The sequence below is a fragment of the Tiliqua scincoides genome, chromosome 1 (assembly GCF_035046505.1).
Source record: "Tiliqua scincoides isolate rTilSci1 chromosome 1, rTilSci1.hap2, whole genome shotgun sequence".
Taxonomy (NCBI): domain Eukaryota; kingdom Metazoa; phylum Chordata; class Lepidosauria; order Squamata; family Scincidae; genus Tiliqua; species Tiliqua scincoides.
The window spans coordinates 248,456,614-248,469,910 of NC_089821.1; the positions used below are offsets into that span (position 1 = coordinate 248,456,614).

At 40.7% G+C, this 13,297-nt stretch overlaps 1 protein-coding gene across 1 annotated transcript; it reads right to left on the reverse strand.

Moving 5' to 3' along the window:
- Positions 1-1,600: 1,600 nt before the first annotated feature.
- Positions 1,601-8,129, reverse strand: LOC136636536 (left-right determination factor 2-like). Its single transcript, XM_066611662.1, has 4 exons — positions 7,862-8,129; positions 6,635-6,878; positions 3,079-3,318; positions 1,601-1,940 (listed from the first exon to the last, which is right to left on the reverse strand). Exons 1-4 carry the CDS (start codon positions 8,127-8,129, stop codon positions 1,601-1,603), a joined length of 1,092 nt encoding a protein of 363 aa, XP_066467759.1.
- Positions 8,130-13,297: the final 5,168 nt, after the last annotated feature.

The window sequence follows — 13,297 nt, forward strand, 5'->3', positions numbered from 1 at the left end:
TACCCAACCCACACATATGCCTTCAATTATTCAGTTCCATGATTTCTGGATCAGTGTTTAAAGCTTAAAATGGATCAGCCTTTTGGTGAAGATGCCAGAATAAGAATAGAGAATATGTATGAATGAATTCCACTTTATTTACAGTTAAGTGCTTTGAGTATTATCATTTCAGTAAATGCACAACAACCCTGTAAGGTGGGCTCATATTATTATCCTCACACAGCAGATGGGGGCTTGAAGCACAGTGGTCTGCCTATAGCCACTTAGCTTTTACTCAGGGCAAAGGTAAGATTCAAACTGTGCACTTTCTGGTTATTGTTGTCTCTTAGCTATGATGCTACCCTGGTTGTTCTTGCCTAGGAAGACAGTAACACACAGGCGCACAGTGATTCCTAGTACCATTGCTACTAAGTAGTTCACATAAACAACTCCATAGAATGCCAACATAAGGGGACATTGCTGGCCCTGCTCAGGGTAACTCCTTTGACTGTGCCATGGAAAGGAAGGTACATGAGCACTTCAGCGAGGATGCTATCTATATTCTAACAGAAGGGGCATGACTTGCCCTCTCAAGCTGGCACTGAAACCTACATGTCTGATCCTGTAAATTCCTATCTCAGGATAATAGTTCATAAGACTGGCTGCTAAATCCCATTTGGAAAAGAAGTAAAGGACACAAAGGAATAATGGAGCAATTTTCACAGTAGAAGGAAGTAAGTGGGTTCCCCAAAGATCATTCTTGGGACTGTGTCCTTGAGCCTGAACCCATTTCTGCCCAGCCCACAAGTGTACACAATTTGATCCCTGCTGCATGTATATAACGTTGAGCAGAAATGGCTTTAACTTTTTTTAAGTGGTCTGAAGCTAGGGATAAGCAATGTTTGCAGATGACACCAACGTATTCAAGGTGGTAAAAATCAAGGCAGATTATGAAGGGTTCCAAGAGGACCTCTTCAAACTTGATGAATGGACAACTGAATGGCAAATACAATTCAATGTCAATAAGTGTAAGGTGAAGCACATTGAGGCAAACAAAACTGTAGGTGATAAGTTCTCAGGAAAGAGCTTGCAGTAACCAAGATTGACTCAGTGTGAGGCTGTGAAGAAGGCAAATTCCATGTTAAGGGTCAAGAGAAAAGGGACTGATAATAAGACAGTTAATATTAGAACACCCTCCATACAAATCTATGGTGCAAGCACATTTGGAATACTGTGTACAGTTTTGGCCATCACTCCTCAAGAAGGCTACTGTAAAGCTGGAAAGATGCAAGAGAGGGCAACCGAAATGATCGGGAAACTGGAGCACTTTCCTTATGAGGACATGCTACAAGATTTCTTATGAGAAGAAGCTACAAAGTTCAGTTTGGAAAAATCTTCATTTGTGGTGACATAATTATTATTCCTTGGTGGAAGGGGAAACTAACAATACTATAAATGTATTCACAAGAGCAAAAATAAACATCTTTTCAGTCAGGATTAGAAGCACAAAGGTTTGTGTCTGCCTATGAAGAGGCCATTGAAGTTGAAAAAGAGCACCCTGTAGCTGACCCACTTTTGAACTTCAGCCGGAATCACCCAATACCAGCCTGTGTGTTTATAGCTAGACCACTGCTATGTTGTCCATGACACAGCCACACTTTTCTACTATCATGTTAGGGAACTCTGCCACCTCAATTTCTGTGTAGTTTCCTTTCTTGACTAGGTACATCATAGGAAGCGGCGAACTCTCCACCACAGCACAGGTTCTTTCTCCGTAGCCAAAATGGTGCAGCAAGTTCTTGGGTTGCCGACAGCCGCCCACACAGTGGTAAGCCTGGTAGCCGGCTGGTTCAATAATCCAATACTGAGTCCAGGTCAGCTCTCGGAAATTGATGTAATGCTCCTGCCGGCAGCAGGCACTCTTCTCTGTCAACATTTCTTCTTTACAGTCTCCAGGACCTCTGTTAAAAAGCAGAACAGTTTTGGGTCTGCGATGTGGAATCAATTGCCACTAGAGAGACCTGAACTAGAGATACACAGGAGCTTATAAACGTTGGGTTTGATACAAACATGTTTCTTCTTCTTTAAGTTGTTTTAAGTACCGTATTTGGAGAGGGGCCACAGTTCAGTAGTTAAGCCCCTGTTTTGCATGCAGAAGTTCAATCTCTGGTATCTCCAGGTAAAGCAGAGAAAAACTCCCATCTGAAACTTTTCAGAGCCATTGCCAGTCAGCACTGACAATACTAACTTAGATGGACTAATGCATTGAGTTAATATAAGGCATATTGTCCATATAATTTCTGTGTTCTCAGGAGTTTTCCTATTTAGAACATTTTATCTCACCCTTTTCTTCCAGCAAGTCAGAGTGGCATACATGATTTCTTTCCCACATCTAATTTTATCTCCAAAACAGCTTTCTGATATGAGAGATAGTAACATGTTTACTCAGTGTAACCCCAAATGACCCAGTAAGCTTCATGATGAACAGGAATTTGAATCCAGATCTCTCTGATCCAAGTCTGACATGCAATCCATTATATCACACTGGCTTTCCAATTTGGTAAATATTTATTTCAACATGTTTGTAAGATTTTGGTTCAGTGCCTGAATTTCATACCTGGCTCTTACCTCTAGAACAGCTTGTGGACTATCATACTCAGAGCTGAACACCCAACTCTCCCTGCATCTTTTAAAGCAAAGCACAATGGACCTGTCTCAAGGTCAGCTCCAAAATTCCACCATGTACAGCTGTGCATGTTTACTCAGTGTCATCCTGTGCGTGTTTACTCGGAAGTGAGCAAGGATGCAATGCTCTGCAAACTGACCTGGGAGTAATTCCAACTGAACAGAGTTCCTTACTTCCAAGGAAAAACACATAGGATCATGCCGCACAGTTCCGCATAGGATCATGCCGATCCTGAACATGCTTGCTGAGAAGCAAATCTGAGCCCTCCTGAAATCAAACTGACCTAACGTCTAAGTAGGTTGGGTTGTGATGATTGGGTTCAAGGAAGATGTAAACTTTGCCTGAGATTTTAATCAGTGAGAAGGGAGAACAATAACTTCAAGGTTGCTATGGAGTTATGGTCAGACACTTACCCGTATTCTTCTAGGTTGAGTGTGTAAAGCACCAACTCCGGTTTGCCCAGAGCTTTATCTGAAGGATCCTGAGAAGTAAAGCGCACAACTTTGGCCACTTCAGAGGCATAGCTGCCTAATCTTTCTCCTTCAATCCAAATCTGCAGGAACATGGGCCCTTGCTTCTTGGTTTTTAGCCAAAAATGCACTGCCTGAGTGACATCGAAATTCTTCCAGCCAGACTCTACAATTGGAACTAACCTAAATAATAATAAAAGTTTGACAATGAAGATAGAGTGTAGAAGCTTTGGACTCAACTGCTAAGAAAAACAAATCTAGGGAAAAAATTAAAATTAGACTGAAATTGAAACAAAAGCAAATTTGGAATGAGTGAGGTATACAGTTACTGTTTTCAGACAAATTGCAGAAGATGAAATACTTTCTAAGAAATGGAAGAAGCCAATTTTTTAATTGAGACTTTTGACTAATCCAAAATATGAACCCATTCATACTTTGCATTTTGAACATTTGCCTAATCTCAGAGCCCCTTGTCTTTATTGATGCCTGCTGTTTTTATTGTTGTACAGTATTTTACTGCCTCCTCTCGCTTTTCATGATTTTTAAAAAATTGGGCTTGTTTTTGTTACATTCAAAAGCCACCTTGGGTGTGATTTTAATCACAGAAAGGTGGGTTATATATAGCCATAATGCAATAATAAATAGACCAGCACATGTTTGTTCCCCACTGTACCACTGCGCATGGTCCACCTATTGGAAGTACCACCGGCATCACTGACATCATCGCCAGTTACTTCTGGATTGGGAGGCCAGACACAATGCAACAAACATTGGTAAGAGGCTCAGGGCAGATAGGAGGGCTTTTTTTGAACATGCAAAAAGTGCGCTGGAGCTCTAAATGCTGAGCCTCCCAGACCTGTTTGTCATGTTGCAGTGCTGAGCAGACACCACCTCAGGTACCACTGGATACCTTCTCAAGTACCACCAGTGGCACAAGTGCCATTGGCTGAGCAACACTGAAATAGACAAACTTTGATACCAAAAGTATCTGAATTTACATGGCAAAGTACACACACCCTGTTGTCAATTAAGAGGTTCATGCATGGCTAAATTGGGAAGTTTTCCCACAATAAATAGAGAAGTGATAAGCAGGGAGGAATCAAACACCATTTATGTGTTTATTGGAGGAGCTCAGCAACAAGAGCATGAGTGTTTTGCCATTCAAACAGGCATGTTTTGTATCCAAATTCAAAAAAACATAGCTTTTTCAAGCACTAAACCAATTGCAAGTAGCTTCTTATAATTTTAGCAGAGGCAGGGAAGAGAACGAGCAGGTCCTATAAATGAATCTGCACTTACTGATATTGGACATTTCATACAACTGGAATACTGAGAATGTGGGCTGAGTGGGTCCCCACAGACTTTGCTAAAGTAATTGCGTAACAGCCACATTTACCAGACCATCCATTTACCATTTACCAGACCAGCTCTGGTCGAACCAGTTTTGCAGACATATGCAATGTGGATTAAAACACTGTTTGTCCTCTACCATACCACTTCATATGGTCCACCTATCCGAAACGCCACTGGATATAACTGGTGATGATGTCATCATCAGTTACTTCTGGGTTGGGAGGCCAGATACAATGCAACAAACGCTAGTAAGAGACTCAGGGTGAACGGAAGGGCTTTTTCGAGTGCGGAAAAGCATGCTTTGGAGCTCTGCCTGCCAAGCCACATCTCCTACCACTGTTTGTTGTGTGTTGTTCCTGGTCTCACTGTCAGGCAGCAGGTGTCCAAGGGTCCCATGAGTACCACCTGACCCCACCTCAAGTATCACTGATGGTATCTGTACCACTGGTTGAGAAACACTGGATTAAACTATTAGTTGCGTACAATGTAAGGCAGTGATGCAATCACTTCACCGTGTGCCAAACTTTACAGCGATATTTGAAAAACCTTATTTTCAACATGCCAACTGAATTGTGGGAATTTGCTCTTTAAAACAATATGGATATGACCTAGAACAGGGGTGCCCAAACCCCGGCCCTGGGGCCACTTGCGGCCCTCGAGGCCTCTCAATGCAGCCCTCAGGGAGCCCCCAGTCTCCAATGAGCCTCTGGCCCTCCAGAGATTTGTTGGAGCCCACACTGGCAAGACGCAACTGCTCTTACCATGAGGGCGACTGTTTGACCTTTTGTGTGAGCTGTGGGCTGAGGGCTCCCTCCACTGCTTGTTGTTTCATGTCTGTGATGCAGTAGCGGCAGCAAAGGAAAGGCCAGCCTTGTTTTGTGCAAGGCCTTTTATAGGCCTTGAGCTATTGCAAGACCTTCATTCAATCATATAAGCTCATCTTTAATATATTCATTTATGTGAATTTATTCAAATTTTAAATGTAAATTAATTCTTTTTTTCCCCTGGCCCCCGACACAGCATCAGAGAGATGATGTGGCCCTCCTGCCAAAAACGTTGGACACCCCTGACCTAGAAGCTCTAGTTTGTAGTGGCACTCCTGTGCAAGCAAGGTCTTCCTTACATTCGCTCCAGCTGCATCAGGAGCTGTCCCCAATGATATAGTAAACAAAAAGTCCCTGCTTTCTTGGGATTTATGTGTGTGCATATGATCCATGTGGAGCAATGGACTGACCAGACAGGCATTCAAGACAATAATGACATAAGAACCTTCATGAAAACCTTAACAAATTATCTGATAAGGAAATTTTTGCAAGAGAACGAACTCATACAGGTTGTCATCAGTCATGTCCTGAAAGCTGTCAGTTCAGATACTGCCAGACTATCCAATAAAGTCATAATGTAGCACAGTATAACTAGATAGCCAAATGCAGTCTCCGAATATAAGGGAAGTTAAGAAATATTATAATTCACAGAAGGGGGTATTTGGAGACTGTTGCAATAGCACAAAATTTCCCTTAGGATTTTATAGGTGTACACAACTTACTACTGAAAACTGCTGGCCAGGAGGAAAACTACAGTTTTCCTTTTACACAAAAGTTTTATTTTTACACACACACGCACACAAGGGAAAAACGTTTAAAAGACAGTGGTCAGAAATGTTTACAAAAATGTTGACTAAGACTTTTCTTACATTTACCTCACTACAGGCACATGAGGAACCTAACAATACAATCCTATTTGTGTATACTCAGAAGTAAATCTCATAAAGTTCAATGGGACTTACTCCCAGGTATATTTACATAGAATTGCAGCCTTAAGCATTTCAACCAGTGCCTGCAGAAAGCATCATATAAGTTGCCTATCACATACAAGTTGACAATAGTGAACTAGATCATCCCTCAGAGATGCTGTTTGGGAAGAGGTGGAGGGTGAAGTCCAGTCCTCTTCCCATTCCCTTTTCAGACCACACAATTAATGTTCCTTAGGAGCAACTATATCTCTTGTTATCACGAAGTACAAAAAGTTCTAAGAAAACGTTTCTAACTATTGTTGCAAATCTTGTCATCCCAACTGCAACTGAAGTGGCACCTGAATACTCAAGTGTACTTTTCCTGAGCCGTTTCACTGGACTACTCATTCATACCTGGAATCAATCAATGAAGTTCGGTTGGTGCCGTTGTCTTGAAGCTGCACCCAGTATACGCTCACCCTAGCATTTGTGACTGGCCTATGAGACTGCTTCCTGGGCAGGTGTGTCCTCTCCAGAGGCTTCTTGAAAAGCTTCAGTTCAGCCATGGTGACTTCACTATTTTCTGGGATTCTGCCCTCCATGTCAAAGATAAGATTCTGGCGGGTGGTGTCCGAATAGAGAATATCTCCTGGAATATCTGTATGTATTTGGGGGCAGAAATACTGAAGTTCAGGATGGACAGCACTGACTGTACAGAAAGAATCATATTTTGGTTCAGCAGAAAAACACCTGCCTTTACCCACTTTATCCTGCTACCTGCATTACTAGTCTAGTATACAAACACCAAATGAAGATCACACAAAGTTGTCACCTGGACATACCCTCCAAGCAATCATAATGAATGATTCATGAAATCTCTTCCAACAGATGATCATGTTGCAGATGGTCATAACTTTAAAATGTTCAGTTCAGTGAACTGAACTGTAGCACACATCTCACTCTTCCATTCTTGATGGGTGTATGGCTAGAGCCCGCAAATAAGTATGTATGTTAGAGCTGTCGTTCAGGAATAATGAAAACAGCAACAATGTGGTATACTGTCATTTCCCCCCTTTACCATTTTATACAAACATCTTGATTCTTAATGTACAAATTCAAGCAGACAAAGGCTGCAATCCTACACACCCTTATTTGTGTAGATCCTTTGAACTTAATGAAACTCACTACTGAATTAAACACATTTAGGATGCACACAAGGGAAGTAATGTAAATTAATCCTGTGGGGGGGAAAATGGATGAATTTCCACTAAAGGATCAGAATAGCACTTGCCAATTTTAAAATTGCAGAACAACAGAACATGAGTTAATTGTTGAGCATCATACAAGAGGTGCAATATTCCCCTGGAATCAGTCTGTTCCTGCTCTAGTCATTAAATCAGGATATATTTACACTACCTTAACATCACCTTTATTGCAAATAGATTAAATGTACAGAAAAGTTCTGAACAATGAAGTTCATCTTTGGGTAGAGATTTAGATCTCAGTTTCTCAGAGGTATTTCAGTAGTTTGAATAACAATTATCACGTGTTCTGCATCTACAGTTTCAGATGTACAGTTTCAGTGGATGTAGGACAAAGATTTTGCTTCCAGGTGCATGCAAGAATAACAGCACTGTTTACCTGCATTGCCAGGAATTCCTCTCAGGATCCCGGCAAGACTCGGCAAGGCTCTCCGCTTCACTCGGTGATGCCTCAGCATGGATGTGTATTTATTCCTTATATTCTCTGGGATGACCAGATTCTCTAGGTCTGTCCTTTGAAGAGCAGGGACTTCAGGAAGCCCTAGTTTCTCCAGCAAAATCTCTTTGAGCCTTTTGTCGCTAAATCCACTGGCGGCGGCAGCTATGAAGAGGGCAGAGGTTACCACCCAGTTAAGGCTGACAGCCATCCTTTAACTGTCACTCAGATGCGGAAAAGAACCCCTGAAGCTCTCCACAAGCTGTTGTGGGCAGGGAAGGGACAGCTCAGTAAGGCTGCAAGCTGCTCAAACGAAAAAGGGACCTGATGTGATGGTTTTATATAGCAAGGCTGATCCCACTGACATAACAAATTCCACAAGTGGAGATGAGGCAGAGGACTTGAAAGCGTCACATCCCCTTTGATACAAATAAGCTATAGTAACACCTTCCAGGGCCGTGAACTTAATACAGGAATAGTTAGAAGGTGCTCTGTTTGTTCCCCCACGTGGCTTGACATATCTCAGGCCTACTTCATTCACTACAGTACTTTTTTTTTCTGAACAGAGATCATCTCCATGAAGGAAAACAAAGTTAATAGTTGATGTGTGTTGTGATATTTTTTCCTGCAATGTGTAAAGAGATGGGGAGGAGCTATTCAGAAACTACTTAATTCTATTACATTACATTTATTGCTGCTATTGTAGTTGTTATTATTGATTCCAGAAAACCTGGCTCAGAGCTTTGTGGATCTGATGGGGCTGCCAAATTAGAACACCATTGAACTGTCCTGTTATGCTTGAAGGAGATGGGAGCAATTTTCAAAAGTATTCTCATGATTTTTGACAGCTTCCTGTAATTTTAGAGAATAAATATAGCATGTGAGATTTAGTTAAAATTAAATTATGTACTTCTTGCTGCTGTCTGAAATACAATTTCCTGTTTTCCAGGGGAAAAGCTTACAAAATCCCATTACTGTAGTACTATCAACAATCACATTAGAGGACTGTCTTTGAGGAGGAATAAAACTCAAATGAATAGACTTGGTTTACTTGTTATTGCTTTAATTTTGGGAAGCAATTTCTTTGATCAAGGTGGAAGGAAATTAGGTTAAAAATAGATGCAGTACAAAATATTACATTAAGAGGATAACTAGTACATGCTTGTGTAAAAGCATGCAAGCTAGTAGCAATGGGAATAAGCAAATTTCTTCAAGTAGGGCATTCCAATGTGTCATCACTGGAAGGGCTCTGTCCCTCATGCTCATCTGTAATAATTCTCATAGCAGGGGGACCTGAAGCAGAACCTCAGGAGATTTTCTCAATAGTTGGGCACATTCACATTCTTAAGATACTCTGGTTCCCAACCATTAGATAGCACTGGGCTATGTACGCAGCTGAAATTGCTCACAAGGCTCTGTCTCTCTGACCACACTGATAAACTTTCACTCACGGAATAGAGAAGCCTGATCAGGTCTCCTCCCCACCATATTTGGTAAGCACTATCAAAAATGGCAGCACCAATCATCTCTTCAGGAGAATAGTACAAGTGTGATTCCATGCAGATCCTGTTGCTTGATGTGGATACTGGTATGCACTCACTAGCTAGAAGGGTTGCAAAGCACGCAGTTTTGCAGGGAGCCTCACTGCAGCATGCAAGCAGTCCCTCCCCTCCCCTTTGGAGCCATTCTGGGTGGGGGGAGCAAAATGGAGGCGAATGCATTTTGCTCCCACCATCCTGAATGGCTCCAAAGGGGAGGGGTGGGAATACTGATTAACATTAGCCATGTTAATCAGCTGCAGCAAAAATTTGGAGTCTTGTAACAATTTAAAGCCTAGGGGGCCCAATCCTATCCAACTTTCCAGCAATGATGCAGCAATAGTAAGGGGAAGTTTGCTGCATCCTCTAGTGGAAAGGCAGTCACAAGGGTCTCCTCAAGAAAAGGGAACATTTGTTCCCTTACCTTAGGGCTGCATTGTGGCTGCACAGGTGCTAGAAAGTTGGATAGGATTGGGCCCTAACATATTTATTTCAGAATAGGTCTAGAGTCCACTTCATCTAACAAAATAAATATGTTAGTCCTTAAGGTGTTACAAGACTGTTTTTAATTTACTGCATCGATATCTGAGGGTCTCATAGAGTGATACAAGTTCTGGCTGTGAAATAATGAGGTCTCTTTTATTACTGGATATTGGGTTGTATCCTAAGAGCCATTCATTGAAGAAACTGCACCCCAGCAAGGTGAGATTTTTGCTGATTCCTGTCATCCCCTAGCAGCTCCCCTGTGTCCAGATATCTGCTCCTAAAGGTCCCCAACCCCATTATTATTATTATTTTCTTTTGATTGAGTCTAATTTAAAAAAAAAAAACCTCTCAAGCATCTATACAAAAGGGGTCTCACTATTCATTTGTCCCAAGAGCACACACAGAATTTTTGTGTAACCCGATGGTGTACAAATACAGTACTTTCATACATAGTACCCCACTTTAGATAATGTTAGTACAAGTTTAATGCACAACGAAACTGAAACTTATGTAGTTGGCTTTACTGAGAAACTATCCTTGAGTAAAGCAAGAACATACATTTCATGAGTTTTATACCATGTATCTGAAGTACTCAATTAGTAATGCTAATGCAGCTCTCAACTACCTGTTCATTTTTAAAATTGACTTTAGTGATATGAGTCAAGCTTTGTTAGGTGCTCTTTATAGCAACATTTTTCAGATAGAGTATTTGCAGTAAGGGCCTCTCAATTAGAAAGTGCCTCCTCTTGGGTCTGGTGTTCAGTCCAATAGATTGAAAATACTTTAATGTCAAATGTGTATTGGAAGCAGATTTATGAGCTCCACAGGTAATATAAAATTATTAAGCAGACCGACAGCTGAAGCTCAGTTAGAAAGACAACATGTGGATTCAAGTCTCTTCACACAATGGTGATTATCTGCTCCAATTGCTGGATTTACCGTTCTCTTTTTGTCGTGCAAACAAGAAAAGGCAGGCATTTTATAGAAGCTCTTTTTGTGTGATGTGTATTAGAATCTACATGGTGAATTTAAAATGTCAGACAAGGGATTTAAAAGTGTCTGCAAAGAATGAAATATGAGAGAACCCAGTTTTCAGTTCAAGGCTACAAGTTTTTGATGGTGGTGCCAATAAACGTCAGGCTAGTTTTTACTGTGCAACCATACTATTGGGATTATGTTCTTTTTTTCGGGGATATATCTGCATAATGACAGCATGCTCTTTCATCACAGCCTATGTGTTAATAGGGAAAGTGTGATAGGCTCAAACCTAATTGTTAAGATTTTGCTAGATAAGCAAGGACATTTCAAACCATTTTGTCATAGAAACTAGGGCACAGTATTTGCTGGTAGAACCTCACTTTATTTAAGCTTTTATTTTTCTTCATCTTCACTGTACCATAATATAAGCTTGGACTGTCAAACATGGTCAGTTTTGGGGATATTCTTCCATTCACTCCCATGTGGAACGGCATCTCTCAGTAAAAAACATATCATCCATTTTCGTGGCTTATGTAATCATCTAACCACCAGCAAGAGAAACAATTTAGGTGGTAGTTTCCATGACATATTTATTGGAGCTAGTTCAAAGTTATTTTTCTCATTTCTATGACACCATTACCTAATTCTTAATAGGTCATATACAATGGTTGGGGGGGGGGGGTCAGTGTATATATTTAATCTGGAAGTCTTCACCTAAATAGCTATTTGCCCATAGCAATTCCAGGAGCTGTCAAGATTTACTTGCAAAAGATTCAGTGAGTGAAATCAGCAGGATCACATGAAGGATCACCTTCTCCCACATAAACCTGTCTCAGAGGCCCTCATCCAGAGGCCTTGCTTCAGATGCCCTCATCCACATGCTGTCAACTTCAGAAGTTAGGCAGCTGGCAACTAGTGAAGGGGCATTTTCAGTGGTTGCATAACTGCGTCAGTGGAAGACCTCAACAGGTAGCTCAGTGATGTACCAGCACTGTTATATTTTAGGGTCAAATTAAGAATGCTGCAGAGATGCTCCTCTGCCTCTTCAAAATTAAGTCGACATGAAGGAGACCAGATCCAGACTGCAACAGTTGTGCAGGGAAAGGGGTTAACCCTTCCCCCAAGCTATTTACCTTAGTAAGAAAAACATATGTGTACATATATTTTAGTAGAAAAGCAACATATAAATATTATAAATTAAAATAGATGAGATAAAGTATTTTCATGTAGATCAAAGGGTTGTTTTTTTTGTTATGCTTCTTAGAGTAAATCTGACACCAAAGAGTAGCATAGAAATAATAAAATTCCTTTACCACTGAACTTGTGAGTTCAATATAGATTGCGTTATTATGGCACACATACAAGTAGTTTTCAGCTCACTGGGCTTTTTCTTCAGTATCTTCTACTTGAAGAGAGGTACAATATGGTGTCTGTATGAATAGGCATACTTAGCAGGCTTCTGTGTAGTGGAGGATACTGGGATCAGATGTTTTAAATTATGTGCATTTGGCAAACTTGCAGTGTATCAGTGTTCTCTGTACAAAAGCTTTTAGTATGTTACTTATTGTAGAAATAAGAAACAAAGCAGTTTCATTACAACATTTCCTTCAGTCTGCTACAACTCACTTCCCCAATCCTGATAATATTAGATAGAAATGCACTTCCGTATGCTGGCTGGAGAGTCCTCAGCACTTGGTAAAGTGTTATCTGATTGAATGATACACAAGGTAGGTGAAAAACAGTTGGATTGATGCATGTTGTAGGATTGTTTTATGCTGCTTACTTTTCTGTGACTGATATAGACTTCCTCAATCCTTTAATATTATTAAGAATATTTAGGATGGTGTGCTTGACTATAAAACCCTAAGTGACAAGAGGCGTACATACCTTAGATTTTGGTCCTGCAGCAAAAGAAGGGTGGTGCAAAACAGCAGAGATCTAAGGTGGCAGGACAGTATTATTTCAGCCTGCTCATGGTGGATTACACTTTTGAAGGCTCTCTCATGTAAAATATACCCTACAAGTTAGAAACTATCATCTCTGGAAGAAAGATTTAGCCCAGACATCCCTAGATCTTAGAGAATGCAAACACGGTATAAAGCACAGCTGAACATATACAGGATCGAAAAAGGATCTACTGTACAGTACAATGGGAGCAGTCCAGTTCCCTTAAAATCAATGAAGTTTACTACAGAATTCTGAAAGATAAAGATTGCACCCATAATTTTCACTGGATCACAAGTAGTTTTTCTGAATGCTACTAATTTGACTAAGCTCCTGGTTTCCTCTTAAATCTTGTGGTTTCAATTTGCATAGGTTAATTATGCATTGTGTAAAAAAGTTCTTCCTATAATTAGAATTCTGTTGACATTTAATT